The following is a 23,532-nucleotide window of genomic DNA, read 5'->3' as shown; positions in this document are numbered from 1 at the left end:
TGCAGACAGCCTGACACAACAGCCCTGGGAGGTGGGAGCCACCCTGTTCACCTCAGGGGGGGTTAACTCCAGTCCCCACTGGGGATGATTTAACTGCCAACTTTGTTAACTCTTTCACTGCTCATCAAAGCATGTCAGGAAGGAGACAGGGACCGTCTCATGAAGCTCTGCAGAATCGAGCGGGAGTGGCAGCTCAGTTCTGTGCCACCAGCGTGCAGAGCTGGGCCGGGGTGTTTCTGCTTTTCCTAAGTGAGGAGGAAAATAAGCAAAGCGCAAGTTGTCTCAGAGGGGCCAGCAGGGCATCCTAGCCCAGCGAGAGGGAGCCAGGGGCTGGCAGAGTACACCCGAACTATACTCCATCTGGCAGGAGTGCGTGTGTGCCACCTGATGCGGGCAGAGCTGCGGCATGTACCCCCATCCATTTGACCCCACCCACGGCAAGGTATCAACACATCTCCAGGGAAGACTGACTTGGTTTGACTGCGACGGTATCTCAGGGATAGAGAAACCTGATCCTGACTCAGAGGCCAGCCATTCCCAATTGCCTTGGCCCTCCCCGCTCGCCCCTCCCCCTCCCCAGGCCCTTGTGCTGGGCAGGGCCCAGGGACTGGTAGAGCCCAGAGCGAGGCTCCAGGGCGCTGGAGACAGGACAGCGTCAGTGCAGTGGAGATGGGAACATGCAGCCACCTGCAGCGCCTAGTGAAAAGTCCCTCCCCCACCAACCCCATCCCCAGTCAGGCTCGTCTACTCTTGACTGTTAATTTGCATTAACGTAGAGATGAGTTGAAAGCCCACTAGTTATTCCAGATTAACTCTGTGTGTAGACAGGCCCTGACAGAAGCTGCTCACAGATGTCCCGGCTCCAAGTACTAAGCGCTGAGCAGGCAAGAGAGGAGCCCACGGTGCTGGGAGTCTCTTTGGTTAGTACATGTCCGTGCCCAGACACCCCGGTGAGGGACACTTACACGGGTGATCTAAACACGCAGAGCTCCAACAATTGCTGGGAAGAGGTGATGGAAGTGTCCTGAGCTCTCGCCTCCCAGCTGGCGTTTGCCTTTGCTGCCGATTGAGGGACGCTCACCTGCATTTTATTTTCAGCTTCTTACCCAGCTCGGAGCTAGGCTGGTCCCTGTTGTTGCAATGACCTCCCCGTGCTAGGCTGCTGTGTCTCTGTGGCACCCCACAGGCAGGGCACGCCTCAGCCCCTCGTACTACGTCACTCGCCTGACACAGGCCGGCCACTCCACGAAATGCTGAGGCTGGGGGCTCCTGCAGAGGTGCTGTTGCTCTGGAGCCCTTCCTCGCTCCTGTTGCGGCTGGAGAATGGGCAGCAGGGACTGCAGAGCAGCGCCTACCCCCTGCCTGGGAGGTCTTACGACGCAGAGAGGGGGTGAGAAATCAGCTGTCGTGGGACAGCCAGGCCACGGACCAAGACACCAACCTGCCAGGCGGGGAGGAAAGCGCCCCTCGTGCTTTAGGGTTTGGAAGGGCTGGGTTTAGGATCTGGTTATTCCCACTGCGCGGAGGGGCTGCAACAGGCACTGACACTATTACAGCAGGCAGCCAGCCCACCTGCTTGGAGTTTTGAATGGCTAGCTCCACCGGCCAACGCCCGCTGCTGGCTCAGTGCGATCCCAAGCTCTGAAAGGCCTCCCTGTCCCACGCTCTCCAACCGCAACTGCGAGCCCTTTGATTTATCAAGACAGCTCCCGCGAGGTTCGAAGCCAGGTGCCTAGCTCCAGCCGAGCGGCCGCTCTGCAGCAACAGCTGAGCACACTATCCATCTGAAAATCAGGCAGGTCTGTTGAACTGAATTAGCCACCTGCTGTTGCTAGGTCCGGTAGAAGTACTCATCCTGCCGTGCTCGTCCGGAGCCATCAAAGGCTGCAGCTCCGGCTGCTCTGTCCTTTCCGGGCTGCCGGCGCTCTGAGGCCTGCTGCTCCTCAAGAGGGGATTGGGGAACTGAAAGCAAGTGTGCTGCTCTGGCATCACATGTCTCTCCTCCGGCGCTGGGCCAGCCAACGTCTTGGCATGTGGGCCTGGCTCAGCACCGGGCGGGGAGGTGACGCTCTCCAGCGAGGAGATGCTTTGCTTCCATGCGGTCTGCATGTCGACTGGCACAATTTTGGTGGTTTCTGAGGAGATGTAAACAGCGAGGTCGCCCCGGTCACCCTTCCAGGGCAGCTCCTTCTCCGCCAAGGTGGGCGAAGGGGGGATGATACGTGGGCTCGGGCAGACGTCCAGGCTGCCTGCGGGGACACAAGCAAAGGAGAGTGAAACAACCGGCTGCCAGGGCCACCCGCCAGCACTGCGGGTTTGCTTTCGCCCTTACCACAATGGAGCATCAGCTTTCCGTTACTGGGGGCTGCGGGGCGACTTTTGTTTTAATTGGTGTATGTGATTGTGTGGCGGTGGCTGTTAATGCAAACCAGCGCTGCACTGAAAGCCACCCCCCGCCATGGACTTTATTCTTCATGGACAACCTCCTATTAACGAGGTGGCTCACCCGCTCACTCAGCCCCACGACCACCCCAGTCACTCAAGTGGGGGCATTCCTGCTGGGGCTGCAGACACCAGGCCCAGCTTGGGAAAGGTGGGGGGGGTCTTCTCTTCTTGGCTCATGGACCAACAAATGCAGGGGGAGCAGTCTCCAACCCGGGGGTTAATCCACAGAGCTCTCCCATGAGACCTGAGCTCCCCCTCCAGCTCTGCCCTGAGGCTGGATTCCAAGCACAGCTGTGGAGTGTTCAGCACCTGGAAACGACCCAGTGCTCCCTCCCCAGGGGTTGCCAAGGCTAGGCGGGAGGCTCAGACGAGCTAGCTGGGCCTAACGCAAAGCAGGTTTAGGTAACAGCACTCTTGTTTGTACCAATCCTTTACCAGGTGGAGGAGCTGTGTCCCCACTGACTTATTCCTGATGCCGCCTGAAAAACAAACCAGTGAAGTTTTGGGTAACAAACCCTGCAGTGACGGAAGCTCCCGGTACAGCCTGGCTCCTGACTTGAGGCAGCACAGTTCCTGCTTTCCTGGCACAGCGCCCTGCGGCAGCACCACTGGCCTTTACCCCGCCAGCTGCCCTGTGGCACTCAGCTCGGGCTCCCTGTGAACCAGGCACGCTCTGCTCCTCACCAGCCCAGCCTCATTGCAGCCCAGGCTGCAGCTCTCCATGCCAGCCCTGCAGCACTAGCCCCGTTGCAACCGCTGGGAGAGGGTCCCTACCAGATGCCTTCTTGCCCTGCAGGATCTCGTCCGTTGCTCGAGCGATGAAGATGATCCCCTCATCATCCTCCTTCTCTGTCTCGGAGCTGTCACTCTCCTCATCGTCGGAGTCCACCGCCACTAGAACGGCAGCTGCCGGGAGAGAAGACGGGGAAGTGTGGTGGGTGCAGGCCTCAGATTCCCTACATGATCAGTGCATCTACACACCCTGCCTGCCGCTGCAGCCTCCAGGGGATGCCAGGGCTGGCCTGGCTCAGCCCAGCCCAGGCCCCACTAGCCCAAGCCCATCCCAGGGACCATTTCCAGCTGCTCTGTGGCCTCTCCCAACCTTCCCCCCAGATCCTGGGCTTCCTGAAGCTCCTTTCTGTGAAGCTGCCACCCACTGGGGCTGGAGGGGGCACAGGGTCTGCTGTAGCTGCAGCCTGGTCAAAAGCAGCACAGTGCCAAGGGTGCCAGGGCCACACCTGACTGCACAGCCCCGGCACCTTCTGGCTGGGATTTGGGAGACCTACAGCCCACCCTGCCCTAGACGGGATGTGACGGCACTGCCTCCAGCCACTGGAAATGCCCAGTGAGGCAGGTGTCCGAGGACCAGCTTCTAATGAGCCCCACCCTCCAGGGGAGCAGCGCAGCCCCCCTGCCCACTGCTCCTTCCTCGTTTGTGCTGTGCCAGGCTGCTCTCCAGAGACCAGAGCTGGCAGGAGGCTGCGTGGGGCCAGGAGGCTGTAGGGAGAGCAGGAAAGGGGGCATGTTGCTTTCCTGTAGGCTCCTATGCTTACTGGTCCCTTAAGGTCCTTCCTCCTGGGAACACATTGTGCAGAAAACCACAGGCGCCACTTTCTAGGGGCCTATCCTAGTGGCACAAAAAGCCCACTGCCCTCCCCATGCCTGGCTCTCCAATGCCCCCCTGCTGCCCCTGGGCCTTACCTGTCTGCTGCCAGGTAACGCTTCTGGGTTGCTTTCCGTTGGGCAGCTCTGCATTCGTGGCACTCTTCTGCTCATGACGAGAAAAGGCCTTGGGTCAGATCCCTGCTCTGGAGTCTGGGCTGAGTCCCCCATTCCCTGAAATACCGCAGAGCCATGCTGCCTACGTGGCGCTCAGCGACTCGCCAGGGGCACCACTCCCAAGTATCCGCTCTAGAGCGAACACAATGCTCCTGCACTCCCCCCACAAACGCTCAGGTGTATGCACGCACACACACACACAGCGCTCGCGTCGTGGTGCGCGAACACACACACACTATCATAAATATAAAGGGAAGGGTAACAACCCTTGTGTATGCCATAGCATCAAATCCCTCCTGGCCAAATGTACTGAGGGGGTTAAGAAGCTCAAATAACCTGTTTGGCACCTGACCAAAAGGACCACTAAGGAAATAGGATGCTTTCAAATCTTGGGGGGAGGTTTGGTTTGAGCACCTTTTTGTAGTTCCCTCTCTGGACGGAGAGAAAGACCAGCCAGGTGAAACATCTCCTGAAAACAGACTTGAAATGAGCTCTCTAAAATTACATAAATTGTAAGTAAGGGCAAGGAAGTGCGTTAGATTATCTTTTGGTTTAGCTTGTGAATTGTCCCTATGCTAAGAAGGAGTTTTATTCCTGTTTTTTGTAACTTTGAAGCTGAGCCTGGAGGGGAATTCTCTGTGTTTAAATCTTTTTATTACCCCGTACAGTTACCTTCCATCCTGATTTTGCAGGTGTGATTCTTTTACTTTTTCTTTAAATAAAGTTCTTCCTTTAAGAACCTGTTTGATTTTCAGTGTCCTAGAGACAAAGGGTCTGGTCGGTATTCACATTATTCTCAAGCCTCCCCAGGAAAGGGGGAGAAGGGGCTTGGGGGAATATTTGGAGGGGAACAGAGACTCCAAGTGACCCTTTTTCTGAATTTTTGTGTAAATCACTTGGTGGTGGCAGCAATACCCTCCAAGGACAAAGAAAGATTTTGTGCCTTGGGGAAGTTTTAACCTAAGCTGCTAGAATATAAGTTTAGGGGGGGCTTTCATGAGGGTCCCCACATCTGTACCCCAGAGTTCAGAGTGGGGAGGGAACCCTGACACACACGTCAGATTCTCAGCACCACTCTAGCCCCTTTGCCATGCTCCAGTGATGTAAACAGGCTGGAAAGGCAGTTTAATTGGCTGTGACGGAATATACCCGTGTTCACACCCCACGCGCTGTTGTAACAATCATAAAACATCATCTGAAAACTCATGATTTGCTGGCCAGCATTGTCCTGATAAAATGTGTGTGGTGAGACTGTGTGTAAAGGGGTAAGATCCCCTGTATGGTGTTATTAGCACATGTTCCAAAGCCCACAGCCCAGCCCAGGCAGAAGTCGGCAAACAGGTCTATCCTATACAAGGGAATGTGGGCTTGCCTTAATTTGCATTTAAGCCGTAAACAGAGTCATCAAGCAGAAAGGGAAGACAAAGGCAGCTCAAACAGGTGACAACAAGCAGCAGGGAACATCCTTGCACACAGACTGTCTCCTGGGGCTCAGCTGGAAATGCTTTTCAAAGAGGGACTAAAAAAACTGTAAAAAAGAGGGGCAACCCTCCCCAGGCTCCCCTCTCTCTCTGCCCATCTCATTCACTGTCCCTGCGAAGACACAGGGAGCCACCTGCTGGACTCCGGGGGAGGGGGCCTGGCCCAAGGACTTTGGGGTCAGTATCGCTGTGGGAAGCACGTGGTGAGAAACTTTGCTTGAATCTAATGTCGTTTGTTCAGTTAGGCACTAGGAAGAATTTTATCTTTATTTTTTCTTGTAACCATCTCGGACTTTTATGCTTCATTGCTGGTACTCACTCAGAATCACTCTCTTTGTACTCAATTCACTTGTTTTATTGTTTTATCTAATCCAGTGTGGTTGAGTTGAAGTGTCTGGGTAACTCTGCTTAAGATAACAAGCTAGTTTATATTCTTCCCTTAAAGGAATAATGACCTTACTATAGCTGGACTGTCTGGGAGGGGGCTGGGCAGTACAGGACATGCCTTTCGGGGGGAGAATCCAGGACTGGGAGTGAGCTGGGGTCACTCTGCAGTAGAACCAAGGCTGGTGAGAGACAGGGTGTGACTGGCAGGCTGCAGTTACACACAGACACATCCGGGAGTGACCTGAATGCTGGCAGGCTGCTTGTGAGCAGCCCAGGCTGGGAGCTGTACCAGTAAGGCATTGCAAGGCACCCCAGGCGACAGGGCAGAGGGGACACAAACCCCCCACTGGTCGGGATTGTACCTGGCAGTCCCGCTGTTTCCAAAAGCATCTGTGGCAGGCAAAGTGGACTCCGTGTGCCATTCTGAACGGAGTCATTGCAAAATTCAAAGCCATTTAGGCGTCGTTGAAGCAAATAGCAGATGGTAGACGAAATAACTGCATCACACCCAGCGACTGTGGCACTGCCCACCTGATGCGGGTTTGTTCAAAGGGCTGAGAGCTGCTATTACTGGAGGGTTACATGCACAGTGCTGGAACTAAGGGTGCTGGGGGCACTGCTGTACCCTCTGGCTTGAAGTGGTTTCCATCATATACGGGGTTTACAGTTTGGTTCAATGGCTCTCAGCTCCCCCACTATACAAATTGTTCCAGTGCCCCTGATTACATGCGACTGTAAGTGGGGGAGGGATAGCTCAGTGGTTTGAGCATTAGCCGGCTAAACCCAGGGCTGTGAGTTCAAACCTTGAGGGGGCCACTTAAGGAGCTGGGGCAAAAATCAGTACTTGGTTCTGCTAGTGAAGGCAGGGGGCTGGACTCAATGACCTTTCAATGTCCCTTCCCGTTCTAGGAGATTGGTATATCTCCAGTTATTACTATCACTTACATCCCTGAACTAGAGCCTGATTGTGCTCCATGCATTGAGGAGTCAATCCTGAGCTAAGCTCCAGCCAATCCACCATCCCAGAGCTAGTCTGGTGACCCTCAGGGCACGTATAAAAGCCTCACAGGAGACACAGCAGCTCAGTCTGATCCACTTCATTGCATGGCTTGGAACTCTCCCCTGCCCAACTGTGGTACAGACTCTACAAGCCATAGCCTGCTCCTGTTCCTAGTCCTACTCGGGACTCCTGATTCCAGCTCTGACCACTTGGCCAGACTATCTCCATCACGGTTTCTGACAGCAAGAGCATGTAATACAAACAGTGGAGAAGAGAGCCTTGCTTGGACTGTGCCTCTCACTCCTCCAGGCAGCCCTGAGGCCGAAAGGAAGATGATGCCATGCTGGAGTTTGCGAAGGGTAGAGGGCAGCAGCTTATCTGTGTCACTTTGAGGGCTGTTCCCGCAGAGGGGATGCATAACAGACTTGGAGCCTTACAGGAGGGACAGGAATTGCCCAGGACACACACAGCAACAGGAATTTGCTTCAGTGTAACACCACCAGGAGGGTCTTTCCAGGTGAGGACACTGGCTGGCTTTGTGCATGGATCTCATTGCCACAGATGCACCATCCGCTTCCTGGTCAATCAGAACTGATTTCCTGGGACTACGAGTGCTGGACATTTGAAGAAGGGGTTCCATAAGGTGACCATTGGTGACATATAACTCTCCTAGTCGAAGGCCAGATACACGGACAGAGCCGCTCACGCCTGGTACCGTCTAAATGCACAGCTCAAAGCACCTAAGCCAGGATCCCCTGCCATGTTGGGCTGTCCCCAGGGCCTGTCTGCCACGTCCGCAGGTTCCTGCTGTCCCGTGCGCTCTGGCTAACACGAGGCTGGTTTCCACTCTGCTGCCAGCCAGGGGACATTGGCTGGTGGGGCTCCACCAGCAGAGGGAGGTTGGCCCACACAAGACGGGTAAGGCAGGTGGGACAGCACCACCCCCGGGGAACTCACCTTTTTCCTGCCATCTTTCTTCAGCCTGGCCTTGCTCTTGGCGGAGCAGACGTTGTGCTTTGTGGACTTGAAGGTTTCCAGCCGTCTCTTCATGTTCTGCTGGAATATCTCCTTGTCCTGCCGCTCTTGTGTACTCGGGGAGATGAAGTGGCGGCTGTAGCTGGCCTTGTACTAGCCGAGGGAGGAGGCAAAGAAACACAGATGGAGCCTCTGGGTTGGTGGGGTGAGTGATTCATTCCAGGGCCGTGAACCGCTTGTTCCTCCCCACCCACCTCATGGTGTCTGCCCGCTGTGGCCGGCTTCTCCACAGGCCTAGCGCCGCGTGCCCCTCGAGCCCGGCCCACGGCCTCCACGCAGCCGCTTGGCACTGTCTCAATGACGGAGGAGAGGCGAGGACACAACAAGCTCCTCAGGCTGCCCTGCTCTGGGGCCATCATTCAGCGAGTGTTTGCGCCCCACAGGACGAGATGGCCAAAGACAAACCATCCCCCCGTTTCAGTGGGTGCTGTGTGCCTAAACCCCTTTGACAGCTTTGAACACTCAGCTGTTGCTGTCATCAGTTCTCAGGCATGCTCTTAAAGTTGGGGCAAAGTTCCTGCACCTTGACTGCAGCAGGGCCTTGGCCCAGCAGCCCGGGAACAGCTTGCATGGCTGAGAGCAGGCAGGGCCCCCAAGATGCACCACGCTGGTTTTGTGTCCATGATGCCAGCTGGGAGGGGACGGGCAGTGACAGCGGGGGCATGTGGGTGTGTATGGGAACCATTGCCTGCTGGCAGCGGGGGGAGAGGTCTGTGCATGCGGGTGCCATAGGCTGCTGGCAGCGGGAGGGAGGGGGCTGTGCATGTGGGCGCCATAGGCTGCTGGCAACGGGGGCAAGGGGGCTGTGCATGCAGGTGCTATAGGCTGCTGGCAGCACGGGGGAAGGGGGCTCTGCATGCGGGCACTATAGGCTGCTGGCAGCGGGGTGTGGAGGTGTTTGCATCTGTCTGTCTGGGCATGCGCTTTAGCCCAATGTCCTGTCACGGTGTGGCACTGCCTGCTATATTCTGCGATTCCTAAGGGCTGGCTGTGCTGGGGCATTCCTCCCTCTGGAGCACGGTGACTGTGGGCATCTGTCTATGTGGCATGACTTGGGGGGTGGGGGGCGAGCCCCCCAGCCGGGGTAAACGGACTCACACGAGCTAGCGCACCAGGAAGAGCCGGGTGGACATTGCCGCTTGGGTCGGAGCAGCAGCTGGGACCTGCGCTCACCACACTTGGGGCAGGGCAGTGTGCAGACAGGACAGTGGTGCCCCTGGGGCTGTGTCTTTTGGGCGGATTTCTAGTCAGAGCCAGAATCTGCAGAGCCCAAAGCGGGAATTTGATGGGACCGGATGGCTCTTTGGAGCTGTGGCTCCGCAGCTGGGAGCGGGCCGCCACCCCGACCTCTACCAATGCCTTTAGAGCAGCGGTACCTGCGCCCCCAGCTAACACAGCAGAGGGGAACGTGGGGGGAGCGGGGCCAAAGGGGGCCAAATGCTGGCTGTAACTTTGGAAACGGCTGGCTCCGCACGGCCCCAGACACACAGCTGGCCTAGGCTCTTGGGGAAGGGGCAGCCCCAGACCTCGCCCCCAACCCCCATCAGCAGCAGCAAGTGGCTCCCTGGACAAGGAGCCCATGGCTCAGAGGGGTTTGGAAGATGCTGGTTGGGAGAAAGCCCCCGAAAAATCGAACCAGGGGCCTAGTGACTTGTACTGGTTTCAGAGCCCCTTAAGAACGACCAGCAGGTGGGACTGACACAACCGCTCCTGTTTAGGATGGGGCCAGTTACGGACAGGCTTCTGCATCGGTCCTGATCCCTCCCCTCGCCTTCTGCCCCAGGCCGATGCGGCCGCTCCGGGCACTACACAGGGCCTCTCCCTGTTTTATGTTTTGCTCTATTTCCTCGGTCCCAGGGATACCAGCCTGATGGCTACTCAGCCTCCCTTGCCCATTTAACTCAATGCTGCCCCATCCTCCTGGGCACAGGGACACGAGCTGTGGGTGTGACACCCCATCCAGCTCAGTGCTAAGCAAACTCCCAGGGCTCTGGGACCAGGCGATTCTGAATAGTTCTGCTCACCACGACCCTGGGAAAGGACACGTCCAGGGGCCAGGCTGGTGCATACAGCGAGTGCTTGGCCAGCACTGGGCCTGCGGCCTGCTCCGGTGAGAGATACCAGGAGTGGGGAGGGCTGGTTTCTATGCCCCCGGAGTGTTTCCTACGGCTCATTACAGCTCCTGTCGGTGCTGCCGTGAGGTGGTGATGGGGCCCAGGGACGCTCACCCTCCTGCGTGGTTTGTAGAGGCTCCCGCATAACACATGGTGCATCACGGCATCTTCCTTATCCCTCCTGCTCCTCACGGTGTTGATGACCTGCAGATCCAGACATGCGCCGCTGCCGCTTTCCCTCCTGCGAGGGAGACACGGGCAGAGCGCTCAGCGCCCCCCGCTGGGGCAGGCGGGGCAGAGCCAGAGCGCGGGCGTCGCACGGTCAGTCTGCCAGCGCCAAGGGAGCGGGTGAGCTCTGTGCGCCTCCAGGCCAGAGCCATTACAGCGCACAGCCTGGGGCATCGGCAGAGCCCCGCAGAGCTCGCTGGATCCCCGCACTCTGAGCTCCCTGCACTCTGCTCTCCAGCGCTCCCTCTGGCCAACGCTCAGAGTTCGGTTCGGCTCTTCCGCAGGCCCGTGTGCGTATGTGTGCCGGGGTGCACACCTGTTGTGTGTGCCTGTGCACACAGCCAGGGGCACGTCCCGGCTCCTACGCACTCAGGGACAGCCTGGACACTCCTCCCAGAGAGAAGCAATTCCTTGACCCAGGGAAACCTAGATCAGATCTGCCAAGGGCAGCCGACAACTGGCCCCATGTGCCAGTTCCTCGTCCTCTCTGATGCCACCCAGCCTGCCCCATCCCTCGCAGTGCAGGGAGCTGTCCCTGCTGCTGTCCCCCCAGCCTCATCCCTCCCCCCACGCAGACTCTAGGGGCAGACGGGAGGCCAGAGAGCGACACTGCTCTGCTGAACCCTGTCCGAGCCCAACCTTGTTCCAGCTGGAGCCCTGCTTCTCCCATACTCCCCTTCCTTCCCCAGTCGCCCCTCATCCCCCTGCACCACACCTCTCCCACAGCCCCACTGAACACGTCTCCCCCCACCCCTGGTCTCAGCCCCTTTTCCAGGGAAAGATCCATCACCACCGAGGAGTGCAGAGGAGCCGGGAATGGAGCGGTCCTGTGTGAGGAGCCGTGGGGGTGTAGCAGATGTCAGCCCTGGCTGACACCGTGAACACATAGTCTACACTTCCTCAAAACACCTTGGGGATTCACACGCCAAAAAACATTGTTAGCTTAGAGACGTTCCCATTTCCCACCCTTGCAGCGCACTAAACCACGTGCAAGTCACCAGTAACGGCAGCTTTACCTGCACCAACCTCGGTTCACAGGCCTGACCCCAGCCACACTCACTCGCTTCCAACATATGGCAGCGGCCACGGGACACCGCGCAGGAGAAACCCACTCAGAACTCCAGCCCCCCCTGCTCCCTGTGGCGGTAGGTGGGGTGTGGGAGGGAGCTAGCTGGTGGTGGAGCAGAGCAGCCAGAATGTGTGTGAGCCCTGGGGTTTTCGAGGGCGGAGGCATCGGAGCAGTCAGTGGGGCCCAGCAGTAAGCGATGGAGTGAAGATTATGACAAATCCTAATGTATGGCCTGCAGTCACCGCAGCACTCAGTGTCCCAGAGATGGCAGCAAATCTGCCACCTGGGCAGGACACATCAGCCGCAGGCTGGACTGTTTGCAGATGCATAGGAGTTAGGGAGGGCTCCATTCCTCCCAGCAGCCACCCCTCTGCAGAGCCGGGGCAGGAGGGCTGGGAGCTCCCACGGCAGGACATATCCCGGGGGCAGCACACTCACAGGAGGTTTGTGACCGACGACTCCGACATGGAGCTCCTGCTGGGCATAGAGGGCAGCGTGAGCCTTGAGGCGGAGAGCACGTGACCACCCTAAAGGGAGAAAGAGACCAGAGCAGCGTCAAAGCCCCCGCCTGCGCTCAGGCAGATCCCCCCCGCAGAGCCGAGATGGGAGGTGCCAGGGTTCTGCTGGCACCTTGTGTCCCTCACCAGCCACCCAGCCACCTGCTACCCTCTGCTGGCACCACCTGTCCCTCTACCCGACCCGGGGGCTGGGCGGAGCTGTCTGTCAAGGGGATCAGCCCCCCACTGATCCCACCTGGGGGGTGGGGGCTGGGCAGAGCTGGCTGCCAGGGGGATCAGCCCCCCACTGACCCCACCTGGGAGCTGGGTGGAGCTGGCTGCCAGGGGGATCAGCCTCCCACTGACCCCACCTGGGAGCTGGGCGGAGCTGGCTGCCAGGGGGATCAGCCCCCTACTCACCCCACCTGGGGGCTGGGCGGAGCTGGCTGCTAGGGGGATCAGCCCCCTACTGACCCCACCTGGGGGCTGGGCAGAGCTGGCTGTCAGGGGGATCAGCCCCACACTGACCCCACCTGGGGGCTGGGCAGAGCTGGCTGTCAGGGGGATCAGCCCCACACTGACCCCACCTGGGGGCTGGGGGCTGGGTGGAGCTGGCTGCCAGGGGGATCAGCCCCTCACTGACCCCACCTGAGGGCTGGGCGGAGCTGGCTGCCAGGAGCAATTGCTAGGTGCCCTCAGAGATATTTGGCAGTTTGTGTTTTTTACTATTGATGGGCCACTCAGGGGCAGCACCGAGCACTCGGGGGGCCCAGCTAGGGGGCAGCGCATGGGGAGTCCCACTGGCCCTGCTTTCTGCCCCTGGCGCCAGGCTCTACGGGGCTACCAGCTGCCCCTAGGGGAACTGTTCTGGCCTGACAAGCTGCGACTGCCAGGGCCCTGGCGGGGCGTGGGCTGCCAGCACGGGAGGACTGGTTGGCCTGGTAGCCGGGGCAGAGCTGGTCCCTGTGCCTGGCGGGGAAGTGCCCCCCGCAGGGTCAATTCATCCAGGAGAGCTGCAGGGGTCAGGCCCTGCCGTTCCCTGGCCAAGCTGCTATCCAGCTGCTGGGGACTGCACCGGTACCTGGTCTACAAAGCTGATGGCATCACGGATATTCAGCTTGCAGTAAACGTCCCAGATTTCGTCTTTCAGCCGATAGGCCGATTTCCGCATCAGGAGCTGGCTCAGGTACCTCTTGTCAAACTGCTCCCATCTGGCACAAGAGGGAGGAGGAGGTGGTGAGCTCCCGTGCGCAGGGATCTCCAGGCAGCCTCCTGGCCTCGGCACACCTGGGATTCCACCCGAAGGGGCAGGTTAACAAGGCGTCTCCTCTAATGTTCAGCCACATGCCCCAGAGACAGGTACAGCAGCAATCGAGCTGCAATTCCCAGTGGCACTGGGGGAGGACAATTAGAATCATAGAACCATAGAACATCAGGGTTGGAAGGGACCTCAGGAGGTATCTAGTCCCATCCCCTGCTCAAAGCAGGACCAATCCCCAGACAGATTTTTGCCCCAGATCCCTAAATGGCCCCCTCAAGGACTGAACTCACAACCCTGGGTTTAGCAGGTCAATGCTCAAAGCACTGAGCTATCCCTCCCTCCATGGGGGTGGGGGCAGTGCTCATTCGGGGCAGTGAAGGAAGGGGGTGGGATGGGAGCATCCCTTACGCAGCCCCAGCAGTTGCTGGTACGAGAAAGCAGCTGTGCAGCCGCTGGGGGAGAAAGATCTGCTGCTAGCGTGCAAAGCTGGCTGGGAGCTGGTGGGGGAGCGGCCCCCCATGCTGATAGCACCTCGGCTCCGTATGGCTGGCAGGGTGCGGAGGGGCGGAAGGGCAGGGAGAGCATCCTGTGGGAAGGGGTGGGCAGCAGGAGGGGACCCCGCAGGGACTGCAGCGAGTGAGCAGGGCAGGGCAGGCTCTTCCGAGCTGGAACCCCTCCCCATCAGGAAATGGACTCAGGGCTGTGGTGCCTCACGGGAGCTGTCGCTCCAGCACCCTTGTGCCCCACATCATCCAAGGGGCTCGTGCCTGGCTGGACTCCATCTCCCATGGAGCCCCACACAGTCTCTCCCTGCGGCCAAGCTGCCATGGCACATCGTGGACTCTCACAGAGCATGGCAGAGGCCCAAGACTGGGGTGACGATGCACTCCATATGCTTTCTAAAAACATGTTTCTAAGTGTGAATATGCTGTAACTGGAATATGCTTTATGCAAAAGGTCTCTGGTAAGGTGTCATTTCAAAGCTTATAATCTACTGAGTGTGCTCATCCTATTTGTATAAATGTATCATTCTTGTTTCTGAAACAAGGAATATGAAGTATAACTCTGTGGTCCTACTGTAATTATGCAAAGTGTGGGGCCATTAGTGGTGGTTTAGAATCTTGATGGCTCCCATTAACCAGGACAATTGACTGTAAATGGCTCTGTTTACCTGCAAGCCTGCCTGTGGGTAATGAAAAATGGGGTCTTACAGTGACATGTGACCATGTCACCTGATACCAGACTCCATCTTAAACCTGGTGCTTTTCCATTTAGAAGGAGGGGTGGGAACCCAGAGAGGCAAAGGATTCCCACCTTGTGTCAAAGCTATAAAAGGAGGTGGGGCAGGACAAGGGGGTTCCAGCCATGAGAAAACTCCTAGTTCCCACCTAAGATGCCTGCTGGAACTAACAAGGGCTGTACCAGGGGAAAGGGTTGGGCCCAGACTAGGAAGGAGTCTAGTCTGTGAAAGAAGCTTATTGGAACATCTCTGAGGGAGAGATATTACCTGTAATCAGTTTCTTAATGTATTAGTCTTAGACTTGTGTGTTTTGTTTTACTTTGCTTGGTAACTTACTTTATTCTTCTGTTATTACTTGGAACCACTTAAATCCTCCTTGTTATACTTTTGTTTATTAGTAAACCCAAAGTGATTAATACGGCTGTGCCCATCTCTCTCTATCAGTGTTATAGAGGACAGACAATGTATGAGTTTACCCTGCATAAGCTTTATACACAGTAAAACAGATTTATTTTGGGTTTGGACCCCCTTGGGAGCTCGGTGTCTGGGTGCTGGAGATGGGTGACGGGCTGAGCAGTTTTTTGGTTAAAGTCTGCAGCTTTAGGGGCGTGGCCCAGACCTGGGTCTGTGTTGCAGCAGGCTAGCATGTCTGGCCCAACAAGGCAGGGTTCTGGAGTCCCAGGCTGGCAGGGAAATGGGCTCAGAGGCAATCTCAGCACATCAGGTGACAGTCCCAAGTGCGTCTCCGTAAGCGAACCCATCACAACTGGCACTTCCCACTGGCCGGGCCTGGTGCTGGGCAGGGGCTGAGAGAGGAGGGCACCATGGATTTAAAAGCGTGCTCAGCAATCCCATCTTGCATCTCCCCAGTCCCAAGATCACAGTCCAAGAAGCTGGGAGGTCAGGTCAGGGTGGCTGGAGAGATGAGGAAGTTGAGGTGGTGGTGGGTGGGGAAATGAGGGTGTCAGGGATTGGGTCAGGGAGAGGAGGTGGTTGGGGTAGGAGTGGGCGGGGAGAGGAGGTGATTGGGGTGCAGGTGGGAGGGGTGGGGTCGGGGCAGGGAGAGGAGGTGGTTGGGGTGGGGGTGATGAAGAGGTCGGGGCTAGAGCGGGGTGGGCAGAGAGGCAAGCAGTTCAGGGTCAGGTTCAGAGCGGATGGAGAGATGAGGGAGTCGGTGTTGGGGTGGGCATGGGCATTGGTGGAGCAATGAGGGTATCAGGGGTTGGGGCAGGGGTGGGGTAGTCGGGGAGATGAGGGTGTCAGGGTTGTGTGGGGAGAGGGGGAGGTTGGCATGGGGTGGGCGGGGAGAGGAGGAGGTTGGAGCTGGAGTGATGAAGAGGGGTGGGGTTGGCAGAGAGGCACTGGGGTCAGGTTCAGAGGGATGGGGAGATGAGGGGGGTGGGTGGGGGTGAGCCCCCCTAGACAGGTGCCATTGGCTCTCTGGATGCAATCACAGGGACCGGAAGGCCCGAGACCTGCTGGGCTGCACCATTCACAGTCCCAGGGAGCTGGGCCCGTGGCAGGGTCCTGGGGCAGAGAGCAGCACTGGGCCTGCCAGCCACACATCAGCCTCATGCTGCTCCTCTCAGGCCTGCAGAGCGCGGGGTCACCTTCCAAGCCCCAGTAGGGCCCCGGGTCCCCACTCAGTGCCCCACAGCTGGCACGGGCCCAGGGAACACACAGGGCCGGAGCACGACGGGGGGTCAGTAGCGGGCGAGGGGGGGCAGAGGCCCCCAGCACACGTGGGCACTCACTTGTCTCGCCAGTACCGGTAACCGTGGTGACCGACCACATCCTCCACCGCTGCCAGAATGTGGTCAAAGGCCTTGGAAAGAGAAAATACAATGAGTGGGTGCTGGGGGGGTGCCTGGGGCAGAGTCTGAACTGGCGCCCCGTCCCTGCTGGGAACTGCCCCTGTCAAAAGGAGAGCTGGGGCAGGGCCCGTGGCAGGCAGGGCCGGGGAGAGGCCAGCTGTCCCGGCTTGGCCCCGCTACCTACGTGCTCATGCAGTTCTTCGTTCAGCGTTGGCTTGTGATGGTCGCTCCTCTTCACCTTCAGCCACTTCACCAGCGGCTTGATGGTCAGACCCTGAAAGGGCAGAGCAGGGCTGTCAGTGGGGGAGCAGCTTCAGCAGGGCTCTGTGGGCACCAAGCCAGCCCCAACTCTCCCCAGCAAGGGGAGGCTGGCCCAGCTGCCCCAGCCTGGGCAGCATCTACCCTTGGCCTTTGCCACTCTGCTCTCCCCTCTTCTGAGCCCTTCCCTGGGGGAGTCTGCCGAGCCATCTGCCCCACTACACAGGCAGCCAGGGCTGCTGGGCCAAGATACAGCTCAAGAAAGGAGGTGCTGCCCCAGGGCCTTGGCACCAGGAGATATGAGCTGACAGATGCCTGGTTTCTCGGGCAGGGAAGAAGCCCTTGGTAGAGTGGTGGCTCGTGCAGTGCAGGGGACAGGACGCTTGAGACCAGCAGCCCCCAGCCAGGTGGTTAGCTACCAGCCGGCACAGTGAACCACCCAGTCATTCACAGAATAAAATCCCGGAGAAGTGCAGAGGAAGCAGAGGCCAGAGCACATAGAAGTGCAATGCTCGAGCCAAGGGAAGGAGAAACCACCATATGGCCAGACATGATGGAACAAACATGAATCACAAAGCATCTCGGGGCAATTCCAGCAAAGGCAGCAGAGTCACACCGGCGTGGGCTTGACCCACTGACGTCGATGAGACGAGGAATCACAGAACCGCAGCAGTGAGCAGCATGGGTTTATAAAGAACCCCAGTCTCGCCAGCCAGGCTTGGTTACTGGCTCTGCAGCGGAGCTTCTTCTGACTGGCCGCGTGTCCAATCTCCATGAGAGACGGGATCCCTGCACGGCAGGTGCCGTCCTTAACTGGAGGTGGAACAGGCAGGCTGACCCTGTGTGGCTTTCAGGAGACTGCAGGGCTCACACCTGGCCTGGCACGGCCGGGGCGAGCAGAGAGCGGCACAGGGCAGGGCTCACACCCAGCCCGGCATGGCTGGGGCGGGCAGAGAGCAACACAGGGCAGGGCTCACACCTGGCCTGGCACGGCCGGGGTGGGCAGAGAGCAGCACAGGGCAGGGCTCACAGCCGGGGTGGACAGAGAGCAGCACAGGGCAGGGCTCACAGCCAGGGTGGGCAGAGAGCAGCACAGGGCAGGGCTCACAGCCGGGGTAGGCAGAGAGCAGCACAGGGCAGGGCTCACAGCCGGAGTGGGCAGAAAACAGCACAGGACAGGGCTCACACCTGGCCTGGTACGGCTGGGGGGGGCAGAGAGCAGCACAGGGGAGGACACACCCAGCCTGGCACACGGCGGGGGGGGAGGGGGGCAGACAGAAAGCAGCACAGGGCAGGGCTCACACCCGGCCTGGCACAGCTTGGGGGGGGGACAAAGAGCAGCACACCACAGGGCACACCCTGCCTGGCACGGCTGGGGGGGCAGGGGAGAGAGCAGCACACCACAGGGCACACCCTGCCTGGCACGGCTGGGGGGGGCGGGGGCAGAGAGCAGCACACCGCAGGGCACACCCTGCCTGGCACGGCTGGGGGGGGCGGAGGCAGAGAGCAGCACACCGCAGGGCACACCCTGCCCGGCACGGCTGGGGGGGGCGGGGGCAGAGAGCAGCACACCGCAGGGCACACCCTGCCCGGCACGGCTGGGGGGGCCGGGGGCAGAGAGCAGCACACCGCAGGGCACACCCTGCCTGGCACTGCTGGGGGGGCGGGGGAGAGAGCAGCACACCGCAGAGCACACCCTGCCTGGCACTTCTGGGGGGGGCGGGGGCAGAGAGCAGCACACCACAGGGCACACCCTGCCTGGCACGGCTGGGGGGGCGGGGGCAGAGAGCAGCACACCGCAGGGCACACCCTGCCTGGCACGGCTGGGGGGGGGGCAGAGAGCAGCACACCGCAGGGCTCACACCCGGCCTGCCCAGGGACTTTGCCCCACCAGCATTTTAGCGAGGTCACAGTGCCACCTAGTGGCCACACCTGAGTTTCCCCCTGGGGACCGTGGGGGGACAAGCACAGGCCCACGCTGCTGCTGTCTACCTGTGCAGGTGGATGGGCTCTAGCGTGGCTTGCTCACAACTAACCCAAACTACCCACGGGAGTGCCAGCGGCATCTGCCCTAGCTGCAGGGTGTGACATCCAGCTCCGAGGCGCAGGCCTGAGCAGACCCGGCCCACAGCCAGAAAACGAGGGCCGCTCACTAGTACTCACGAGCAGCACAAGAGGAGGCACCGCTGGCGCCCTATGAGCACTGCTGCCCACCGACTGTCTGGGCGAGCGGCGGGGCCCCGCGGACTCACCGTGTACTGCCCTGGGCGGGGGCCAGAGCCTGCACAGGGAAAGCAGACGAGGCCCTGGCCAGCAGGGGGGCCAGGACTCACAAGTGCATCTCCACTCCCCTCCTGCCCCTGGCTCTGTGCAGGCTCTGTCTGGCAGGACACGTGGACGGGGCCATGTGGCCTGGAGCTGCACCTGAAGGGGCAGGGGTAAGGAGGGGCTCTGTCTGGCAGGGGGGTCAGCACTTCCAGGGGGTATCTTCCCCGCTCGCAGTCTCTGCCAACGTCCCCAACCGCAAGAAATACCTCGGGCGAATGCAGATGAGTCCTGCTGATTATAATACGGGGGGCGGGGCCTAAGAAAACACTCCCCCATTGGCAACCTTACCTGGCAACCCTGGAGCAGCTTCTCCTTAGGCTGAACAGGGTGTAAGTGACAGGCATCAGGAGCAGAGCACAGGGGAGGGGGCAGGTGCCAGCTCCCCTCTAGTAGCCGAATGTCTTTCGCTCTCCCTCCTGCTGCCCCCTGGCTCTGTGCCCCAGGCCTCCGTGCCGGGACCAGCGGGAGGAGCCAGCTGGTGCCAGGGAGAGCAGGCAGGAGGGGAGTGCCCAGCCCCGTCTCTCTAAGGCATGTTTTGTGTAAGAGAGATGCAGCTGCCCCACCCAGAGAATTGCTATGGGCCCTGCGATGCCCCAGAGGGGGCAGGGCTGTCTGCCCATATCCCAGCACCCCCCGCTCCAGTCCTGCCGCCCCAGAGGACTGGAGTCCTGCAGTGCCACCTCCAGCCTCCTCCAACCCAGGCCTTGTATCTCCCCACGAGCTGCCTCCGATGCCAGCCCCCTGCAGCCGGGCAGGAGCACCACAGCGAGCCCTGCTCTCCGGCACAAAGCCAGGCTGGAGGACTGGTGTGGTGGGGGACGGCGGGGCCCCGCCATGCTGACCTGCACGAGGACGGTGAAGAAGACCACCACGATGGTCGTTGCCACGAAGTAGTCCTTGGCTCGCACCTTGGCTCCATCCAGCAGGATGACCAGGGCAAAGGCAACGGCCCCCCGCAGGCCCCCATATGACATCACCACCTGGTCGATGCGGTCCAGCGGCGTGAGGCGGAAGTGGTTGAGCACCCAAGTCTGGAGGATGACACCTAGGGGAGACGGGGAGGGATGCGGATGAGGGCCTGGCCTGGGTGCGTGCTCTGCAGGATGCCGCCAGGGACAGGGCTCTTACAAACCCTCTGCAAGAAACCCCCAGTCCTACCCCTGGAGCCAGGAGCGGGCTCTGGGCATCCCGGGGACTTGACAGTCCCCAGCCAGAGGCTGAGAGCTGCAGATAGCACAGGATAGGAGAGCGACTGACCCACGGCCCGGAAGAGCAGGATGAAGAGCAGGGTGCCCAGCACCAGCGCCGTGTCCCATGCCCACTTGGAGGTGTCCACGGCGGAGATACCCAGGAACATGAAGATGACGGTCTCAGAGCTGCTCGCCAGCGTTTTCATGGTGTACTTGACAGTAGTGCGGGATTTCCGTGAGATGTTGGCTTCCACATATTTCTTACAGCAGATCCCACAGAAGGTGACCCTAGAAGGTAGCAAGAGCTCGGGATTGATGTGGGCAGGGCCACACTGCCCCCTCTCCGCTCCCTTTGCACTGGCCAGCAAGTGCCAGGAGCCCTGCACGCTCACCACAGTGGGATCCCCCTCTCCCGGGTCCTCCGCCCGCTGCTCTCACTCAGCTGAGCCAGAGGGGCCGGGTCTGGGTGTGCAGCAGGAGGACCAGCCGTCACTCGGGCAGTGCTCCCACCCCATGTGGCAGCCTCCAGAGCCCTGTGCCATGTGACAGTCACGCCCGTCTCATGTCCATCTCCAAGGTGCTGCCATCCAATATCATGTGGCTGCCTACGTGTCCTGGCAGACAAAGGCTCGGCTATGGGATCTAGAGACAGGGCATACAGCACCTGCAGTGTGTCACAGACAGCGTCAGCAACTCACCAGGCGCCCGGAGCAGAGCTCAGAGGCCCACGCCCAGAGAGAAGGACAGAAAGAGCTCACCAGCACACCAGGGTTCGCAAACTGCCTGTGGTTCTCCACATACCGTGCGCCAGGTGCGCCAGCTACCACGGCTGCTCTGCTCTCTGGGCTCTGAGAATGGACAGTCAGCCTCACCCACCACCACCCTTTGCCCGCCCCCAGCTGCTGGAGCTCCAGCCTCAGGCCCTAAAGCCAGGCTGGGCAGAAATGGCTTCTTCCTAAAGCCCCCCTGCTTCCCCAGGAGCACTGCCTGCCCTCCCCTGCCACAGAGAGAGCCCCTCCTTGCCCTCGAAGGGCCAGCACTCCTGCTTAGAGCAGCACTTCAATGCCAGCCACAAATGACCCTTCCTCATTCAGTCGCAGCTTTCTCCAGGCTCTGCCAGGGCCCTTATGTGGTTCTTCCTACGCGTGGCCTGGGCCCCGGAGTTACTGCTCGTGGCCAGTGACTGAACAAAGCGAGAGGGAAATGGCCGGATCAGACGCTGGGGCACTTGGCTCCAGGATGTTCCCTGACAGGGGCTGGGGCAACAGGCCAGGGAGGGAGGAGGCAAGAGACCACAGTGCACGGGGCCCCTCGCGGACGGCAGCACCCCAGGCAGTGCCTCCGACAGGCAAGTCTCTGCATTCAGGGAGGTTCCGTTTGGTCTGAGCTGGTCAATGCGGGCGCAGAACAACATCTCTGAGAGAGCCTGGACGCTGGCCATCTCTGTGCTGCAATTGTCACTGCCTTGGGCTGCTCAAAACGTCGCCAGGGGGTGGATCTGCCCAGGGACAGAGCTCTCCTGGGACAGCATTCCAGGCAATTTACCCGCAGACAGGAACAGCGCCAGCACCTCTCAGCAGCTCCAGCCTGGCCCCGGCTGGCTGCCCTTGCCCTGGCATCTCTCCCCCGCAGCCTCTCCTCTGTCCCGCTGGGGAGGCGCTGAGAGGCTCCCAGACGGGGAGGAGGGAGCCTGCCACTATGGGGGGGGACGCTTTGTCCCAGTGCTGCCATTTCTGCTCCTTCACTCGAGTCCCCCGGACAGAGAGTCCCCGGGAAAGGCTCTTTCCCGAGTGACAGGAATCTAGTTGCTGAACCTACAAAATCAAACCAGTCTGGGCTCAGAACCCATCCAGCGACCAGGAGATCACAGTATAACGTATGCGATCCAACGCCCAGCTTCAGGGCACCGGCTTTGCAGCTCATGTGTAGCAGCAGCTCCTGGGGAGAACGGGCCGGGCACCCCCAGCTCAGTTCCTAGGAAATGGGTCCAGCGACTCGACCAGGGCCCGGGAATCTCAGACGGAGCATGCGGGGTCCGGGAGAGAGGAGGAGACACTGAACGCAAAGAGAGCCTGGGAGTCCCAGTGTCTCCTCTCGGTTCAGGGTGTTGCTGTCTCAGGCCAGGCTGACAGCAAGAACTGAACCACAGCCCCCTACGGGGCGGTGGGGGGCAGGGGGGTGCAAGCAGAGCTCTGGTAGCAGGGCAACCAGGGCCTGGAGACAGTCAGCACCTCAGGTGGGAAAGCGAGCGAGGAGTCTGAGTGCTGGAGAACAAGCAAAGAACCTTGGTGGGGGGCGAACCCTGGGGATCCCCTCACAAGCAATTAACCCGTCTATTAGGTGACTGGGTCAGGGCCATTGTCTGGCAATGTGAAGGGGAGGGGGCTGCGGATCGAAGAGTGATGTCAAGGGGAGGGGGCTGTGGGTGGGGATGGTGGAGCGACATGAAGGGGAGTGGGCTGCGGGTGGGGCTTGAGGAGCAGTGTGAACAGGAGGGCAGGGGCTCCCACAAGGATGTGCCACGCCAGTCCCACGGGTCCCAGCATCCCTCCCGCCCAGGTTGGATCTCCAGGGAAAAGCCCAAGCGTGCGGTACTCACGCGAGGATGGAGGAGAGTGAGACCATCTCGGCGGCAAGGTACGCCATGTACGCCAGCAGGAAGACGAAGAGCGGCTCGATGATGCGCACGCGCTTGGTGAACCTGGTGATCAGCGCCAGCAGGAAGGCGAAGAGCAGCCCCACGGCTGCCCCCCCGAGGCTCACCACGAAGAAGGAAGCTGGGGGGCACAAGAGCAGATCCCCACGGAGTGAGTCTTGCTGGCTGCAGCCTTGGTCTCGGCAGCAGTTTGCTTCCTAGCGGTGAGCCCTGCAGAAGGCAGCTTATATCTACCGCCAGAGGGAGCCTCTCTCCTTTTCCCGGAGACCTGCCTGCTGAGCCTGCCTTTGGAGAGGCCTCTACTGAGGACGGCTGCGCCCCAAAAGCAGTGAACCCGGCTAACTGCAGAGGTCGGGACACGCTGCACAGGGGCTGTTCTTTCTTCCTTACTGACGAATATGGAGATACGCCTACCTCGTAGAGCTGGAAGGGACCCTGAAAGGTCATTGAGTCCAGCCCCCTGCCTTCACTAGCAGGACCAAGTACTGATTTTGCCCCAAATCCCTAAGTGGCCCCCTCAAGGACTGAGCTCACAACCCTGGGTTTAGCAGGCCAATGCTCAAACCGCTGACCCTGCTCCACCCCCTTCCCCAAGGCCCCGCCCTCACTCTGCCTCGGTCACTGCATTTTTAACAGGCACGTCGCTTGTTGAATAAACCCCCTTCGCAGGAAAGCCCGTCCGAGAAGCAACGTGCTCATTAAAAATGCAGTGACAGAGGTGGAGCGAGGGCGGGGCCTTGGGGAAGGGGG

At 59.8% G+C, this 23,532-nt stretch overlaps 1 protein-coding gene across 1 annotated transcript in view; it reads right to left on the bottom strand.

The window, feature by feature from the left end:
- Window positions 1-602: 602 nt before the first annotated feature.
- SLC9A5 (solute carrier family 9 member A5) overlaps window positions 603-23,532 on the bottom strand; it is a 35,947-nt gene continuing 13,017 nt past the window's right edge. The window contains exons 4-15 of the mRNA XM_032788460.2: window positions 22,726-22,903; window positions 20,194-20,414; window positions 19,779-19,981; window positions 16,535-16,624; window positions 16,291-16,361; window positions 13,117-13,246; window positions 11,977-12,065; window positions 10,356-10,482; window positions 8,050-8,220; window positions 4,147-4,216; window positions 3,220-3,351; window positions 603-2,249 (exon numbers count right to left, since the gene is read on the bottom strand). Of these exons, the coding sequence (XP_032644351.1) occupies window positions 1,792-2,249; window positions 3,220-3,351; window positions 4,147-4,216; window positions 8,050-8,220; window positions 10,356-10,482; window positions 11,977-12,065; window positions 13,117-13,246; window positions 16,291-16,361; window positions 16,535-16,624; window positions 19,779-19,981; window positions 20,194-20,414; window positions 22,726-22,903 (1,940 nt within the window). The 3' untranslated portion in view covers window positions 603-1,791. The remainder of the gene's footprint in view (window positions 2,250-3,219; window positions 3,352-4,146; window positions 4,217-8,049; window positions 8,221-10,355; window positions 10,483-11,976; window positions 12,066-13,116; window positions 13,247-16,290; window positions 16,362-16,534; window positions 16,625-19,778; window positions 19,982-20,193; window positions 20,415-22,725; window positions 22,904-23,532) is intronic.

The sequence above is a fragment of the Chelonoidis abingdonii genome, chromosome 19 (assembly GCF_003597395.2).
Source record: "Chelonoidis abingdonii isolate Lonesome George chromosome 19, CheloAbing_2.0, whole genome shotgun sequence".
Lineage (NCBI taxonomy): Eukaryota > Metazoa > Chordata > Testudines > Testudinidae > Chelonoidis > Chelonoidis abingdonii.
This window is presented reverse-complemented; position numbering and strand designations above follow the sequence as displayed.